At 43.2% G+C, this 18280-nt stretch overlaps 1 protein-coding gene across 1 annotated transcript in view; it reads right to left on the bottom strand.

Annotated features, from left to right (window-relative positions):
- The window catches only part of MET (met proto-oncogene), a 126245-nt gene that overhangs the window by 70862 nt on the left and 37103 nt on the right, over positions 1 to 18280 (bottom strand). The window contains exon 2 of the mRNA XM_006882663.1: positions 11339 to 11530. Within this exon, the coding sequence (XP_006882725.1) occupies positions 11339 to 11530 (192 nt within the window). The remainder of the gene's footprint in view (positions 1 to 11338; positions 11531 to 18280) is intronic.

Here is an 18280-nt window from a genome sequence, read left to right as displayed (position 1 = left end):
CCTTGGCAATTATTTGCTATGCATCAGAAAGCTGGGCAATTATGAGGGGTGACAGGAGAATTGATGGCTTTGAGCTGTGGTGCTGGAGAGTATTGAATATACCAGGGACTGCAAGGTAATCAAACAGGTTCATCCTAGGGAGGGTGAATACAGGCTGCTTCTTGGAGGAAGGATTCTGAAACTTTGTGTGATATACTTTGAGCATGTTGCAAGGAGGGACCAAACCTTGGAGAGGGATGTCTTGCTTGGGAGGGTGGAGGGACAGCGCAAGACAGGAAGACCCTTGATGAGATGGATTGACTCAGTGACTGGGGTAATGAGGGTAGATGTGTCAGAGACAATAAGATTGGCACAGGACAGACCAGGATTCAGAGCTGTTGTAAAAAGGGTCACTATGAGTCACAAGCAACTTAACAGAACATAAAACACAAGAACAATTCAATTGTTTTCAGTGTATTTACAAAGTGAGACATTCATTACCAAAATGTATTTTAGGGCGTTTGCATTGGCCCTAAAGTTCCAACGGCACATATTCTACAGAGTGCAGTGCTGCTGGGCTGAAGGCTACACTCCTCTGGCGGTTTGAATCCACCAGTTGCTCTGTAGGAGAAACACTGGCCATCTCCTCTCAGGCAGCCTACAGCCTCGGAAACCCAGCGCAAAGCCAGCATTGAAGGTTCTGACTCAACTGCTATGAGTTTGAGTCTTTAAGTGTACTCATTAGCATTTATTCCGTATTTCTTCCCAGATTTACCTTCTTCAAGCCTGCACTGCTGTTATGTGTCTTTGAGTCAACTACGATCCACAGCGACCCTATGAACAATATCTCTACACCCTGACCTTTCCAGAGCCAATCTCACCATCTCTGACACACTTGAACCTATTGCCATAGTCACAGTATCAATCCATCTCATCTAGCGTCTTCCTCTATTGTCCTGACTGTTTACCCTTCTATGCATGATGTCCCTCTCCAGGGACTGGTCCCTCCTGGAAACATGCCCAAAGTATGTGAGATGGTGCTTCAAAATCCTTGCTTCCAAGGAACAACCTGGTATCACCCTCTTCGGAACAGACCTGTGTGTTCTCTTGGAAGACCATGATATGTTCAACACTCTTTTCCAGCACCACAACGCAAAGACATCAATAATTCTTCTGTCATCCGTAGTCACTTTGTAGCTCTCAGATGCCTGCAAGCAACTGGGATGATCGTGGCCTGGATTTGGCGCGCACACACACACACACACACACACACACACACACACACACCTTAGTCTCTAGGGTGATGGTGTTGCTCTTTAGCAATCTGGAAATGTCCTTGAGAGTAGACTTTCCTAAAGCAACTTGTCTTTTGATTTTCTGACTGCTGGTGCCAAGAGTGTTGATTATGGATATCAGCACGATTAAATTATTAACAACCTCAATCTTTTCTTCATCTATCATGATGCTTGGAGAGGGACATCATGCTTGGGAGGGTGGAGGGACAGCGCAGGAGAGGAAGGCCCTCTATGAGGTGGATTGATTCAGTGATTGGGATAATTGGGATGGGAGTGTCAGAGACGGTGCGACTGGCACAGGACAGAGCGGAGTTTAGGGCTGTTGTACATAGGGTCGCTATGAGTCGCAGGCGACTCGACGGCACATAACAACAACAACAACATTATGATGCTGCCAACTGGCTCCATGGTGAGAATACTTTGTTTTCTTGATGTTGAGATGAAATCCATATTGAACATTGCAGTAACTGACCTGCATCGAACAGTTCCGTTTTAGTGAGCAAGGGTGTATTATCTGTATAATATTGTTGTTGAGTCTTCCTCCAATCCTGATGCCACATTCCTCCTCATAAAGTCCAGCCTCCTGAATGATCTGTCTCACATATAGACTGAAAACATACGAAGAAAGAATACAACTCTGACACACTCCTTTCTTGATTTTGAACCCCATGCAGTGATCCTTTGCTCTATAAATACAACAGCTTTCTGGTTTAGGTATAGGTTTTGCATGAGCATAATCAACTATTCTAAGATTCCTGTTCTTCTCAGTGTCAGCCACAATGTATTGCAATCTACAGACTCAAAGACCTTTGTATAGTGAATAAAATACAAATAGACATCCTTCTGGTACTCTATTCTTTAGTCAAGATCCACCTGACATTGGCAATGATGACCACAGCACCACAGCCTCTAGGAAGCCCATCTTGTTTCTGGCAGTTCTCTGTTGATCTACTATGCTGTAGCAACCACTAATCTACTTTATTTCTCTCTCTATTTTCCTACTCTGGAATTTCACAGACACGGAATCATATAATAGGTGCTTTCTATTTAATCATATAATACGTGCATTTTATTTAATCCTTCTTTCATTCTGCATAATGCTCTCAAGATTCATCCACACTGTAGTATTTACAATACTTCATATCTGTTTGCTTCTCAAGACTGTGCTATTTTACAGAGATATCACATCTAACCACTTATCTGATGATGACACACGAGTTATTTCTACCCTGTGGCTTAAGATGCACAGTGCTGCTGTCAGTATTTGTGAATAATCTTTTGCTTTTTTTCCCTGTCTTAATTCTCTGGAGTGGAGATCCAGGAGTGGAACTGCTGTATCATTATGGTAACACTATGTTTAACCTTTTGAGGAATTGCCAAACTGTTTCCCACAGCAGTTGTACCAGATTACATTTCTGCCAGCAGTGTATGAGGGTTCTGATTTCTCCACATCCTTGCCAACACCTGTTGTTTTCTGGATGAGGGTCCCCCCCCCCAGTAGTCATCCTAACAGATGAGAAGTGGTACCTCATTGTGGTTTGGGTTTGCATTTCCCTACCAAATGTTTTAAGTAAAAAGATGGTTTACATCTGGAGATTCACAGCCCTCGTCCTGGCCCACTGATGCGGTGGTTGTTGTTGTTCTGTGCCGTCGAGTTGGAACCAAACCATAGCTGACCCTCCAGTGTGTTTTCAGAAGCAGTAAGTCAGAAGGGAGGAGGCGGCACACACGAAAGCAGATGGCCCTGATCTGTACGGGAGGAGATGGTCCTCAAGGAAGGAGATGGCTCTGACCTGCAAGGAAGAGATGGCCCACACAAGAGGAAATGGCCTTGAGCTGTACATGAGCAGATGGCCCTCACCTGCACAGGAGAAGATGGCCTGTAAGGAAGGAGATGGCCCTAACTTTCACAGGAGATGGTCCGCATGGGAGACGATGGTCTGCATGGGAGGTGATGGTCCACACCAGAGGGGATGGCTGGCACAAGAAGAAGTGGCTTGCATGGGAAGAGGTGGCCCGTGTGGGAGGGGATGGCCCTCACAGGAGGAGTCTGCCCATCATTCTCCCATGCAGCAGCTGGTGGATTTGAATCGTGTGCCATTAAGGGGAACGCAGCACAGGTTCTTGCCACTATGCCACCATGGACCCCTGATAGGTGACTTTTATTTTTAAAGTATCCTCAATGGGAGATACAGCCAGAGAAGACACAGCATATTTTTCAGGGCCTGTGCTCCGTAGAGGGAAGAAAGATTGGGAGCAAATGTGTTGAAGGTTGGCTGGGGACAACAGTATGTGTGAGAGTGGACTTCGTTAAGGAGTCACTGGAAGACAGTCAACAAGGTTATAAGACTGGGAGTTTAATGAGAAATGCTCTGTACTGCCAGTGTTTGACAAGTTTTACTATTCTTTGACAGACCTGAGTAACCACGGGCATTCCTGTTGGCATTGTTCATTTTTTCCATTTTGAATGAGATGATACTGTGGTCTCAAAGATGTGTATTGTTCTGAGCTGTCTCATCTACACTGGATGGCTGACTCTTAGAAAACATGTATTGTAGTTCTTATGGTCATCCTGAGATCAGATGACACTTAAGACTTGCTGTGAACAGTGCGTAAGAAAGTCACAGAAGAGACTAAATGTCTTCAAGGGCCCAACATAAAACCTGCTATTATTAAAGATCAAAGTAAATTTTCCTCTTATGAGAACTGAAAACATACAGTTTTATTTCTAGGCAAACAGCAGTGAAGAGGGTTTTGGGATCATCTAGATTTTCCAAACTTAAAAGAAAATTAGAGAAGTTTGGTTAAGAATAAGAACTGCTTTATTCTTATGGAAAGAGGATAGAAATTGTTAGAAATGGAGATTTGAACGGGAAAATGGGAATGAAAAGGACAGTCCCTCTACTAAAGGGACAGAGCTATACCAACATGGGACAGAGGGTGACCCATGAAGTGTCCTATGGAGACAGAGAGTGTGTTGTGTACTCTGTAGTTCCTGGATCAGAGTTTAGCATGTGGTTGACAGAAAAGACACATCTATTGTGTAAATACATCAGTAGGAAGTAATCAGCTCACTTAAGCTGTGATGTAAAAATAGTATTTCCAACTGTTTGAGAAGTTCAATAACTTTCAGGAGTTTAATGTGCATTTTAAGCTCTGCATTTCAAGCCTCTCCTGATGACTCCTGCTTCTTGTCTGCTTCAGGTTTACTATCTTGTTCAGTATCAAAAAAAGAGATTGGTCTTTGCTTAGAAGGAAATGAAAATCAGAAAGCTAGAGTTAGGGTTTCAATCAAGGTATGGAATCCGTTCTTCTGAAACAGAAAAAAGTGAAATATGAGAAGTAGTACAAATTGTCAATGGATAACAGAAGCTTAGAACAAAAAAGGAAAAGACAAAGCTGTTGTTATTGTGAGGTGCCACTGAGGTGGCTCTGACCCATCATGACCCCACATCAAAGCCTTTCTGATCTGTTCATTCTCAAAAGCTCCGCCGTGTGAAAGCCCATCACTGCTTTCACTGCACCAGTCCATCTCACTGTCTTCTCCCCTTTCACTGGCCTCTACTGTCCCAAGCATGATGTCTTTTTCTGAGGACGTGTCCCTCTTGAGAACATGTCTAAACCATGTGAGATAAAGTTTCACCATCCTCCCCTTGAAGGAATATCTGGCTGCACTCCTAAGGCAGAATTGTTGTTCTTCTGGCAATCCACAGTATATCCAGTATCCACTTACGCAGAGCATCACCATTTTATGGCATCTAATAATAACCACCTGCAGAGGGTCAAGGACTGCAGTCTCCAATATGGATTGAGGCTCAATGTCAAGAAGACAAAGATTCTCACCACTGGACCAATTGGCAGCATCAGAATGGATGGTGAAGAGATTGAGATCGTTCATAGCTCTAGTTTGCTTGGCTCCACAGTTAACACTCTTGGCATTAGCAGCCAGGAAATTAAAAGACATATTGTGATGGGAAAGTCTCCTGTTAGGGACCTCTCCAAAGTACTGAAGAGCAACGGTGTTATTCTGGAGACTAAGGTACACCTGATACAGGCCACGGTCTTTGCAATCAGTTGTTATGTGTCAGAGGGTTGGACAATGACTAGGGAGAATAGGAGGAGAACTATGACTTTGAGCTGTGGTTCTGAAGAAGAGTATTGAATGTACCATGGAATGTCAAGAAAACAAACAGGTTTGTCCTTGAGAGGGTTAAACCATGCTGCTTCTTGGAGGCAAGGATTCTGGGGCTTCGTCTGACATACTTTGGATATGTTGTAAGGAGGGACGGGTCCTTGGAGAGGGATATCATGCTTGGGAGGGTGGAGGGACAGCGCAGGAGGGGAAGACCCTTTATGAGGTGGATTGATTCAGTGGGTGTGTCAGAGACAGTGAGACTGGCACAGGACAGAGCAGGGTTTACGGCTGTTGTACATAGGACTGCTGAGTCGCAAGCGACTTGACGGCACATAACAACAACAACAAAAATAATAACCACCACCTTTTATTGGGCTTGAATGCAAGCAATCATGTACACATTTTTAAAAAGAAAAAGTCAGATAACATTTTTATCTGGGGTTGTTTTGTTTTGTTTTTAATAAAGGAGACAGGTAAGTCAGCAATCCTTACGGAGAAATACTATTTGAGTTCATGCTGCATTAGGCTGTGTCTCTGCCTGACACAGTATTGATATACTGATAATCTGTGTCTATATACTCTAAAATAGCAGTGATACTCAAATGCCACAGGCTTCCGGCACTAACACTGACATGCTATGATGGTGGTACACTTGAAGATAGGAGGTCGTCGACAGATGAATTGATTCTTTGTACTGGAAGTAAGTAATTACTCTCAAGTTTGCTGATTACTAACAAGCCTTCAAGCAACGGCCATCAGTAATGGCCAGGAGAAAAGGACGCCTCGCCGGTGGTCCCGACCTATTTAAGTTTCTTGCTTCAGACTCAAATTAAGAAAAGAGCCCATGTGCACAGGAAGCCCTGGTGGCACAATGTTAAGGTTAGTAGTTTGAATCCAACCACTGCTCCTTGTGAGAAAGACCTAGCAACCTGCTCGTGTAAAGACTGTAGCCTGGAAAATTGTCACCTGACTTGCCATGCTTCAGAACTGAGTGGACAGCAGCTAACAGCACCACCAGTCCAGATGAGAAGTGGGAGACAAAAGATGGGTGATGAGTAGTATCAGCAGCAAGAAATTATGGGCAGGGGACCAGGGATGAAGGAAGAGCAAGGATGGATGATACCCAAGAACCCGGTGGCCCTGAAATTATGCCCAGGCAGTGGCCTCTGTCAGCAGGCACAGGGGAATACATGCTGTAGCCATCCAGTGAGGGTCTGGGGAACTGAAATTTTAGACTTGACTTTAAAAGGCCCTGCACCCCCATCCACACTTCCACACTCCATCCACTCCCTCTTCCTGGCCTGACAGTCATGCACAAGTATTTTAATAGCAATGCTTTGCATTTAGAGATTAAAAGCCTTATACAAGTGCTGCAGGAAGAAAAATCAAGCAAGCATTGTTTTGGGATGTGGATTAGACAAGGAGCTCAGAAGGGGAGACGCTGGCAATCCCTGTGATTAGTCGTGTGATCTTCATGAGAACGTCCCTCCCCTCTCCCACGGAGCAGTGCACCCGGAGCTCACGAGCCTGAGCCTGGGTCTCGTCTCCAAGAGTCCCCTTCATCGTGTATAACAAGGCCCTTCTCGCTGCTTATGTCCATTCCACTCTCACAACGTGGCTTCTCATACCAGTTTCCTTCAACGTGGCCCAAGAGAACGATCAGACAAATGGGAGAGAGAAGACTCCACCAAACACCTGTCTTTGAAAGCTGGAGCTACATGGACGTGGCCCTTCAGAGAGAAAAAAGTGAAATGTATGTGCACATCAGGATAAGAAGGGCACAGAGCTGCACCTGGATGGGATAAGTTCCACGCCTTAAAACGTTAGAAACATGGTAAAAAAAAAAAAAAGGGTCTCCTCTTCCTTATACTTAATACTGTTAGCTAAACAATATAATTCTTCCTAATCAAATAACCACTGAAATAATGGATTCATTTTGTGCCCAACAGCTGGGGTTGTCACTGGTGTTCCCAGCCAAAGCTGAACACAAACACAATAGGAAAGACAGAAACAGCTGCAAACTCATTGGTGAAAAAAACACACAAAACCAAATCCACAAAAAAAAAACACCCCACCACCCCCCAAGCCAATCCAACACACAACCATAGAGCAGCCTGGCCTTAAGGCTTCAGTGTAGGAAGGAAGTAAAATCATTTTTCTGTTCCTTTTCACGTACGGCAGCTGCCATGGGGAAAGGAAAAAGGAAAGTCTATTCTATTTTGTGACAGCAACGCCATTGTATGTACTAGAACATGAGTTGGAGGAACTAAGGTCTGGCTGCAGATTGAGAACTTTGGGGCAGTCAAAACATTACAGAACTCGGGCGGTTGTAACAGATCGGATGGATTAAGCTGGGAGGTCCTATATCTTCACTCCACACTCCTGGCTCCTCCCCCAACATTATGTGCTGTAAACACACTGGATTTCAGTGATGTTCACGCCGTTTGATCCGTCCAATGCTTTAGGCTTGTTTATATAAAATGGAGCTGCACAGAATTCTCTGAGGCAAGCATCAAGAGAGAAAGAGTCTCTGTGGGCTTGAGCAGTCTATGTGACACCTTTATTATTATAGGCATTTGCTTTGCTCCTCCTGGTAAAACGTGAGTGAGCGCCTTGAAGGCTGATTCTGTGTCACTTTTTCCTTTGCTTCTTTCATCTGCCAGAAAAGCACAATGAGGCAGGTTTCCAGTACAGATCGGATAAAGGAAAAAACCACCGAAAATCAAAACAAAAGAGTGACACGAGTGTTCGTCCTAAGATAGGTTTCTACTTCTTTTTACTTTGAAGGTTTGACAATACAGGTAGTGCCACACCATCACTTGTGTTAGGAAAATGCTGGGCAGAAAGAGTAAAGCAGGTCCCACAGCATTTCTGTGCTAGTGAGTCTAAAGCAGGATCTATCACTGCACTGGTCGTATCTGCCTTGCAGGGGAATGTACTGTTATTCAAGCAATCTGTTTTGAAATGGGGTTTCAGTATGAACTTTAGAGTCTGGACTTAGGCCAGGAATATTCTGATGTGGAAAAAAGTGTCAAGCTTAAGGGGACCGTATAAAGGTTATTAATATGAAAGTGGACTGGTGAGGTAATAATTTAGGGGGGGAAGAAGAGAGAAAAGCAGAAATAAAGATAAAAGGAACCAAGGTCATGAGTTTCTCACAGTAGTTAAGAGATGTGAGTTTTGTTTATCTTTCTTCTATTTCTTTAGAGTTCTACAATTGCTATCAATGTATATTAGAAACACAAACTGTACATTTTACAAGCATACCTAGATGCTCCCGGTCATGTTCCAAACACATTAGAGTGCATGTTTATGGGGGGGAGCTGTGTACCCCTGCTTTGCATGAGATTTCAGGATAGAATTATAATGGTGAAGACAGTTAAGCTGCTGGGTAAGGATGTTGGGATGGGAGAGACAGAGGAGGAAGTGATACAGTGCAATTTATTCTGAAGCTATGTGAGTGGGGGAGACCAGCGGAGAAATATCCACATAACAGGAACTATATGGTTAGTCTTGAACTAAAGAAAACAATGACCTAACACCAAACTCATTGCCGTCAAGTTGATTCCAACTTGGACGGGTAGCTAGGACAGAGCAGAATTGCCCCACAGGTGTTTCTGAGGCTGTAAATCTTTATGAGGTAGATTGTGATATCTTCATTCTGTGGAGGAGGACAGTGGGTTTGAACCACAGAGGTCTCAGTTAGCAACTGGACACTTAACTGCTGTGTCATTAAGACTCTGGAGTTTTGAGCTAGGGTGGTTTTACTGACATGTCTTATGACTTGGAAATAATTCTACCATGTCCACTACTAATACAGGGGAAAAAAGTAATCAGCAGGTTTTACAATATGGCAATGAGCAATTTGGAGACTTTTATAAAGACTTTAAAAAAAACAAACAATCCAAACAAAACCAAACATCCAAACAAACCAAACTTTCAAGCCTCAAACTCATTGCAATTGAGTTGAAACCAACTCACAGCTTGACCCTCCAGTGTCTTTCCTGTGCCTGTGGACAGCATGGGAGGAGTCCGCCCATCTTTTCTCGTGCAGTGGTTGGTGGATTGGAATTGCCTGACAGGCGCTTTGCGGTAGCAGCACAACTCCCTACGGTTACAGCATCAGAGTTCCCCTTTTTAAAATTTTATTTTTACTATTATTTTGTGTTAGACGGAGCCTCAGAATCCTCGCCTCCAAGGAGCCACCCGGTTTAACCCTTTCCAGAACAAATCTGTTTGTTTTCCTAGCAGTCCACGGTATTCTCAATACTCTTCTCCAGCACCACAGCTCAAAGGCATCAATTCTCCTTCTATCCTTCTTGGTCATTGTCCAACTCTCTGATGCATAACAAGTGATTGCGAAGACCATGGCCTATATCAGACGCACCTTAGTCTCCAGAGAGACACCATTGCTCCTCAGCACTTTGGAGAGGTCCCTAACAGCAGACTTTCCCGTGGCAATGCGCCTTTTAATTTCCTGGCTGCTGGTGCCAAGACTGTTGACTATGGAGCCAAGCAAACTAAACTGTCTAACATACTTTGGACATGTTGTGAGGAGAGACTGGTCCTTAGAGAGGGACATCATGCTTGGGAGGGTGGAGGGACGGCGCAGGAGAGGAAGGCCCTCTATGAGGTGGATTGATTCATTGACTGGGATAATTGGGATGGGAGTGTTGGAGACAGTGCGATTGGCACAGGACAGAGCGGAGTTTAGGGCTGTTGTACATAGGGTCGCTATGAGTCGCAGGCAACAACAACAACAACAACAACAACAACATTATTTTGTGTGTGTGTATCGTCAAATAGGATCTGATGGTACAGGAGATTGTCCCTCCTTCTCCAGCAGAGCATCTGGTGGATGTGAATGGCTCTCCTCTGGGACTGCAGTGCAGCTTCTTGCCACTAGGCCACCAGAGCTCGCCCACAGTTCCCTTTTTTTATAAAGACAGGTGTGATAAAAGCATTTTCATAAAAACACCCAGAGATACAGAAAATATAGGTGGACAAGATACAGGAAAACATCATCATGACTGTTTATCAGAAGTCACTGCTTGATAAGAACATTAATTTTATCAGGTGATTATGAAATAAGGTCTGTCTTTAAGATACCTTTCTAGCACTCATAGAAATGAAACATTTTCACAGATGCCATTGTCATTTTGCCTTAATCAAGCATCTGCTAATGAATGAACTCCTGCTGAAGGCACTGCCCAGTAGCTATCCAAGCAGTAAAACAGATTCAGCACAAGAGCATTTTCATTTCTGCAAAATGCTAGGGTTCCTGTATCTAGGAAACAAGATAACTTCAATCAAGCCTGAAATGTGAACATTTGGATAAAAATGTAATTGTTATCCATGAAAAACATTTGCTAACAAATTTGGATTTTTATTTTAAATTATTTCAACTTCTTTGTGTCTGACCTCATAATTTTGCAAAATCAGAGGGGCTGGAGTTACAACGGGATTTTGTGAATAATACCCCTTCCTGACTTCTGCCAATGTGTCTCAATCATGTGATTCTTCTCCGGGAGAGAACAGTTCACACAATACCTCTCCTTTGATCTGTAGCTTCCCTTGAAATAAGAAAACATTGCTTAGAAGGGTTTTAATTGTTTAATTTTCTTTCTAATCATGTGATAGAAATTATGAATGGGAAAAAAAACCCTACAAAAACCCAAAACCCAAATCATGGTGGACACAAAATTAAAGCAACCACATTCAAAACGAAGGCGTGAAGAGCTTAACAAAAGTAGGGCATGCACTTCATAAAAGAAGGTCAGGCTTCATTGCCTGGCTTTCAATCTGTGTCTCTAATTTCTCTGCTGATATTTACTTAATAGTATTTGCAAACACCTCACTGTAAAATGGCAACACATTAATTACACGAAACCAGATCACACAGCCAAAGCCATTCTCAGGAAGCATTTACCTGCATGAAGCGACCCTCTGACGTCCCAAGGTTCGCGATCGTGAGGTCTCCCTTAATGAAGGTGGAGATGGATGTTAAGAGCACGTGGTTGAATTGGCCCATAAATAAGTCAACTCGCTGCAAAGCTGTGGTAAACTCCGTCCGGTACTCATCGCTATGCACTTCACAGCCTGAGGAATTTCTCAAAAGCGTCTGGAATAAAATAGGGCCATAGAATTAGTGCGTGTCCAGATGCAAAGAAGCCGGTAAGAAACTCTCCAGTGTGTCTTATCAGCGCTTGGTGGGGAACAGCAAGAATAACTGTACAAACAGACAAACAGCCCCAGGCAGACAAGAAGTAGTTATTGTGACCAAAATGGCTCAGGTTTCACCGGGCACTATTACATGAACTGATTCTAAAACTGGGGAAGGTTTATCACAATTTACACAGTGATTCAACATGTGCATGCCAGCACAGCATACAGCTCCCACTACAAACACAGAACTTGAAATTGAAAGCAATACGTCCCAGAGACAAGTCCAATTAGATAGATTTCACCTGCAAGAAAAGATGTTATAGCCATACTAAACCATCTATTGAAAAGAGTGTGTGTGTGTGTGTGTGTGTGTGTGTGTGTGTGTACACACATTTGTGTGAAGAGGAGGGCAGGGAGGAGTATTTGATAGAAAATTCATGGGGAAGGAGCCAAGTAGAGACGCCTGGTCCACACGATTTACCAAATCCCGGTTCCTATCGTTTTCTCATGGTGGCACTGATGGCTCAAGGGCAGAATTCTCCCTTCCACGTGGAAGAGAGCAGCTGGATTCCTGGACAAATGATGTACTTCTTGTGCAGTTACCACCTGTCTATCATTGGGGGCTGACGTGTTGCTATAATGCTGAATGAGTCTCAGCAGAACTTCCAGACTCAGTTGACTAGAAAGAAATGTCTGATGATCTAGTCCCTAAAACCTAGCAGTGAAAACCCTGTGAGTGACAGTCGTGCGATCTGTAGCTGCTCAAGGGGGGAGTGCTGGAGACAAAGCACTTTGTTCTGCTATGCACAGAAGCCACCAGGAGTTGGGAGTGGATGTGAGTTCACTTAAGTATTAGGCAAGCATGTCGTTGTTGCTGTGTGTGTGGAGCTGGAACAGACCCACAGCTGACCTCCGGCACGTTTTCAGAGGCAGTAAATTGCATGGGAGGAGACTGACCATTCTCCTTCAGAGCAGCTGGTGGATTTGAACTTGTTTTTTTTTGGTTCTTTTTTGTTTAGGATTATAGTGCAGCTTCTTATCACTAGACCACCAGAACTTGTTTCATTCTGCCAAATGCTAATACCACTTGTGAGACCTTCTTCCTTAAAGTCAAATGTCTGTCATATGGAATGCAAAGTTCTTACCCACACTTAGTGCCTTTTATGGCAAACATGACTTAAGATATGTTAACTTTATTTTAAATGGCAATGCATTAATATGCTCTCTCCTATAATCAATGCAATATTTTCATTATAGACATTTCTTTGATACATAAATGAATTCTATTTGATTAAGCACTCTTCTTTACTAAACTACTATAGATTACTCTGAGGAGTAGCAGAAAATGGAGATGTACCAAAAATTTAATAGTAACCAATTAATTGGTGGGTAATTAGGTTTGTATTGGTGATCAATCATTCATTTTGCAGAGGACTAAGCCCATTTAAGCCAGGACTAAGTAAAGCTGTTTCAAACAGTCAAAGACTCATTTTAAATGGAAGGCCATGGGAAGGATCTCAGTCAGAAACTGTTTATTCCTCAGGGGCCAGGCTTTGTACCTCACTGTTCATTTCTAGTTCCTTCTTTATCTCCTTCTCCAGGTTGAAGAGCATCTGAGGAACTTTAAAGCCTTCAGCGTGAACCAGAATTCAGCGCTAGTGGAGATATTATAAGGACCCTGGCGGTGCTAAACAAGGGTCATCGTATGAACCCAGCCAACTTTGTGGGAGAAAGAGGTAGAATCTATTTGAGGGGATGATGTGAAAACAATTTGCTGGGTGTGGTATTTCAACTCTGAATGTAAATAATTTAAAACTAACCAATCAAAACTCAAAAATGCCGTAATAGATTCTGACTTCTGACTCACATAAAGCTCAGTGTGTCAAAGTAGATTTGGGCTCCACACTTTTCAGTGGCTGATTTTTTTGGGTGCCACGCACCAGATCTTTATTCAGAGGCATCTTTGGGTGGACTCTAATTCTCCTCTTTCTGTTAACAGCTCAATGTACCAACCCTGTGTGCTGCTGGGCCTCCTGTAAACGAGCTGTGGTCTCCTACCCACAAAGGACAGGGATCACTGTATTCCTATTGATCCCTAATGCCATGTATCACACCCAGTAAACCGTATTTAAAAACAGCTTGCTGAATAAACGCTGCATCTGCAAAGTGATCAGAGAGAAAACCTACTCCCTACCCAGCTTGCTCCGAGGTCTGTTGGGCTGAAAGGCATGATGCCCAGAGGAGTCCTGATACACTCAATGACCGAGGGCAGGCTGGTTAGAGTAACATGCAAGCATCACCCCCAAAGTGTCAGAGCACTAGCTGGAAAGGGAGCAACGTGGCCAGAATGTATGTGTCTCTGTCTGCTCCACACTCGATGGGCACTGTATCAGGCTCCAAACAAAACCAACAAGATAAATACCTACATTGAGAAATTTGAAGAAGATTCGAGGAGCTGACCCAAATAATTTTGGAAGGTGCCAAGCCCAAAAATCTCTAAGGCAGGCCAGTAAGAAGAAAATTCTGGTAGGATTTTGGGTTAAAGTTTCAGGGTAGATAGAATTCCTTCACCTCTTAGAAACTTCAGTATTTTTCTCTGAAGGCATCCAACTGATTAGATGAAGACTACTCATATCAATGAGAATAATCTTTGCTTTAAGTCAACTGATTCTAGATGTTAACAGCATCTACAAAATTCCTTCACAGTCATACCTAGATTGTTGTTTTTGTTGATTGCTTTCAACTCGAGCACGACTCATAGCGACCCTATGAACAAAAGGTCTGAAGCCCCTCTACAACTATCAACATTTATGAAAGTTCACAGAGTTGCCAGAGGCATATTATTTAGGAAGTGGATGCCACTCCTGCTTCCAAATATCTAGATTAGGGTACTATTAAATAACTGGGTGAGAAGGTGAAACCAGGCTGCTCCTTGGAGGCAAGGATTCTGAAGCTCCGTCTAACATATTTTGGGTATGCTGCAAGGGACTTTTACTTGGAGAGGGAGGGAGATCATGCTTCGGAGGGTGGAGGGACAGTGCAGGAGAGGAAGACCCTGGATGAAATGGACTGACTCAGTGACTGTGGTCATGGGAGGTAGGTTTGCCAGAGACAATGAGGTTGGATCAGGATAGAGCAGGATTCAGAGCTGTCGTACATAGAGTCGCTATGAGTCCTTGATGGCACAACTCAACAATGACACATACAAACAGTAACAACACAACAATAACAGTTACCAAGGAGCCCTGGAGGCTCAGTGCGTAACTGCTGAAGCTGTTAACCAAAAGATCAATGTTGAAATCTGCCAGCAGTTTCCTCTGGTAAAGATTTACAGGCTTGCAAACCTGGAGGAGGGTCACCGTGAGTTAGAAATACCTTGATGACAGTAAGTTTGGCTTTTGGTTATAGATTGCCATGAGTTATACTAGATTCAATAGCAACTTTACCCCTTTATTAAGGGGGAAAAATAGCCTGTCAAATAAGTTGACATACAAACTTAACCAACACAGACATTAATGCAGAACTCTGTAGCAGGATTAATTTGAGATTTATAGTGAGTAGTTTAAGACTTATCCTTCAGAAAACAACAAGATCTTGAAATGGCACCACTTCAATGGCTAAGAGGATTAAGTTGTGTCTTGCTATCCCTCATATAAACTCCTAAGAATAGAAACATTGCACAATGTTGGAATAAGATTTATAGAACTGCTTGAGCTTCAGAAATTGTGCAACTTAGGGGCCTTAAAAGAACCATCATGTCCAACTTAAGTGGCATGGCACTCAACTTTCACAAACCAGGGAATCCAACCTTTATCTTTTCATGTTTCCCAAAAGTGCATTCAGCAGAGGTTCGGGGGAAAGTAACATTCCAGCACCCCCCGCAGGAGACAGGATTATTCCTTGTCTTTCCTGCTAAGATAAACTCAATGGCTGGGGCTAGGGTGGCAGAAACTGAGTCTTGAGTTTTAACAGTGGAACATCACTTTACGGGAAGTCTTAAAATCTGAGCATTGCACAGGGAAAACATTGTGAAACAGAACTCTGTCTCAGTCTAACTTGGGGCCCCGGAAGACAAAGGGTGAAGATGTTTGATGCCTACTGTCCATCTGGGGTAGGGAAATGGTACTGCTTCTCCTCATCACCCACTCCCAGGGGCCCCTTGCTATTTGTGCTTCTTTAAAAAAAAAAAAAGTCATCTTATTTCTTGGAGCAAAACTGAGTGTTGTTGCTAGGAGCTGTAGTGTCCTTTGTCATAGATAGTAGTGACTAAGTGACTAAGTCACTTAGTGACTAAGTGCTGTCTGCAGGATTTCTTTGTTTGTAATCTTCCAGGAGCAGATCACCAGGTCTTTCAATCTCAGAGCCTCTAGTGGGTTCAAACAGCTCACCTTTCTTTTAACAGTCAAACACTCACCCATTGTGCTTCTTTTCTTTTTCATTTAAAAATACATCTTCGAAATGGTTTTTTTATGAATACACGAAAAGTTTCTTTATTCTTTTGTTTTGGTCACTCACTTGTACCAGTAGGGCTCCTTAAACTGGGCAAAACTGGAGGAAAGCACTTCTTCGGCCCAGTGGCTGCTTTGGGGAACCACAGAAGAGTCCACGGGGACGGTTCCAGTCACTAATCCTCTCTTATTGGTAACAAAGGGAGGAAGGAGGAAGGGAGGGAGAGAGGAAATCAATCTTTACGCTGAACGTACTATGTGCCAGGCGTCCCACTGGCTATTTCCAGGAACAAGACTCATAGCAATCCTCTGAGCTGTTAGCTCACTCACATCCCTTAGATTTAGGGATGCGGAGGCTCAGGGCCACCAGGGTGCCAGCCACAGCTGCTCCAGTCACCCTGGACTGGTAATAGCATCCATTTCTCTGAGATTCTCAAGCTTCTGGGTTTGGGGTTTGTTTTTGTGTGTGGTGTTTTTTGTTTTTTGGGCTTCCCCCCCCCCTTTTTTTTTGTTTTTTACTACGATCCTGGGCAATGCTCAGAGAACTGTACACAACAAAATTGGAAAAGGTCTTCAAGATCATCTTATTCCAGCCTTTCATCTCATATGAGCAAATGAGACTCAGAAGCTCCAACTCTCCAAGAGCTGAATAATTTAGCCAACATTACCACTTAATATGTAAACTCCTCACAACTCTTCAAGGTGTCAGGATGTATGTTCACTCAATCTCCACTTTCTTTCCCCAGAGCAAGGCTGGGGTGCATCATTATTTTCTGGATAACCACACAGAGATAACCATCAGAGTTTGGGGTTGAGCTGTCCAGCTTCACTCTCAAATCTAGTTCTTCCTGTTTGGGCTAATAAACATTACCATGTTTCCCCACGAAACTTTTACATTTCCGTCAGGACTAAGTCCCCTTTCTCTAGACACTCCCACATGTCAAAGTCACTAACCCCCTCTGGGCCTGTGAGCAGGGTGTCTGGCAGTCCGCAGTCCCCTCAGTCATGCTTCTGGTCCGGCCCGACCTGGCTTTCCACCCTCTCTTTTCTTTTGCCTTAAAGCTGTTATGAGAGCTCATCCCTTTTTTCAAAGCACTCGCTGATTGCCAAAGGGCCCATATACAACCGTACTCATTGATTCTAGACACGCATGCCTATTCTAAATGATGTTTGGTAAAGGAGAGGGTTGGAGAAAGAGAGGAAGATCCTTAAGAAGTGGACTGACAGTCACTGCCTCGACGATGGGCTTAAGTTGGTGGAGACTGAAAGGACAGTACAGGACTTGTCAAGGCTTCAATCTTGTTCACAGGGTCACTCGAAGTTGTAGATGACTCGATGGCACCCAACAACAAAAATAACTACAACAGCAACATTCTATGAGAATTTCTGAAAAACATTACTGTAGATTCTAAATTAATGACATGAAATAAATTCTAAGAACCAATTGTTAATATCTTGGTTTGCTGTTTAAACTCATCACCAACATGATTCCTTAAGCAAAATGTGTAATGCCAAAGAGAGAAAAGGGATTGCTCTGCATTTTGTAAGACTTCACTCCTTCTTTACGTTTTTATGAGTTCTTAGATTTTTGCCTGACTCACATACATACCCACACTTATAAAAAGAAAACCAAAGTGCTATATACCTCAATATATTTGATTGAGAATGTTTCCCCTAATTAACATTATGATGCATGCTGTGAATATGCAATTACATTTAATTCCGTGTAATTAAGGATGTAGTCTATTTAAAAGAGTGATTCTTTTAATTGACCTGTAGGACAGATTTAGCTCATCTATAGATAATTTAAATCAGACTTGCAGATAGATTTTTTTAAAAGTACTACCTGATAAAACATTTTGCCAGTTTGCTCACACCAATTCCCTTCTCTCTTTGCCCCAAATGAAATAAATTGTTGTTTCTGTGAACTCAACAATGGCTTGCAGCGACCTCATGAACAGCGTACTGAATCCAGGTCCTATTTTATGCCAGCCTTATGATCTGCCAAGTTCATTGTTACACAAGCTGTGTCAATCCATCTGGTTAAGGCTCTGCCTCTTTTTTGCCGACCTCCACCTTTCCAAGCATGATGTCCCCCTTCCAAGGAATCGCTTTCCTAGCAACATTACCTGATGTATGCGAGACGATAAAAAAAAGAGTATTGCGATGGGAAAGTCTGTGGTTAGGGACCTCTCTAAAGTACTCAAGAGCAACGGTGTCTCTCTGGAGACTAAGGTGCGCCTGATACAGGCCATGGT

The sequence above is a fragment of the Elephantulus edwardii genome, unplaced genomic scaffold, assembly GCF_000299155.1.
Source record: "Elephantulus edwardii isolate Elephantulus edwardi_28Jun2011 unplaced genomic scaffold, EleEdw1.0 scaffold00022, whole genome shotgun sequence".
Classification (NCBI taxonomy): Eukaryota; Metazoa; Chordata; class Mammalia; order Macroscelidea; family Macroscelididae; genus Elephantulus; species Elephantulus edwardii.
Note: the sequence above shows the minus strand (reverse complement) of the source record. Positions and strands in the feature narration are given on the sequence as shown.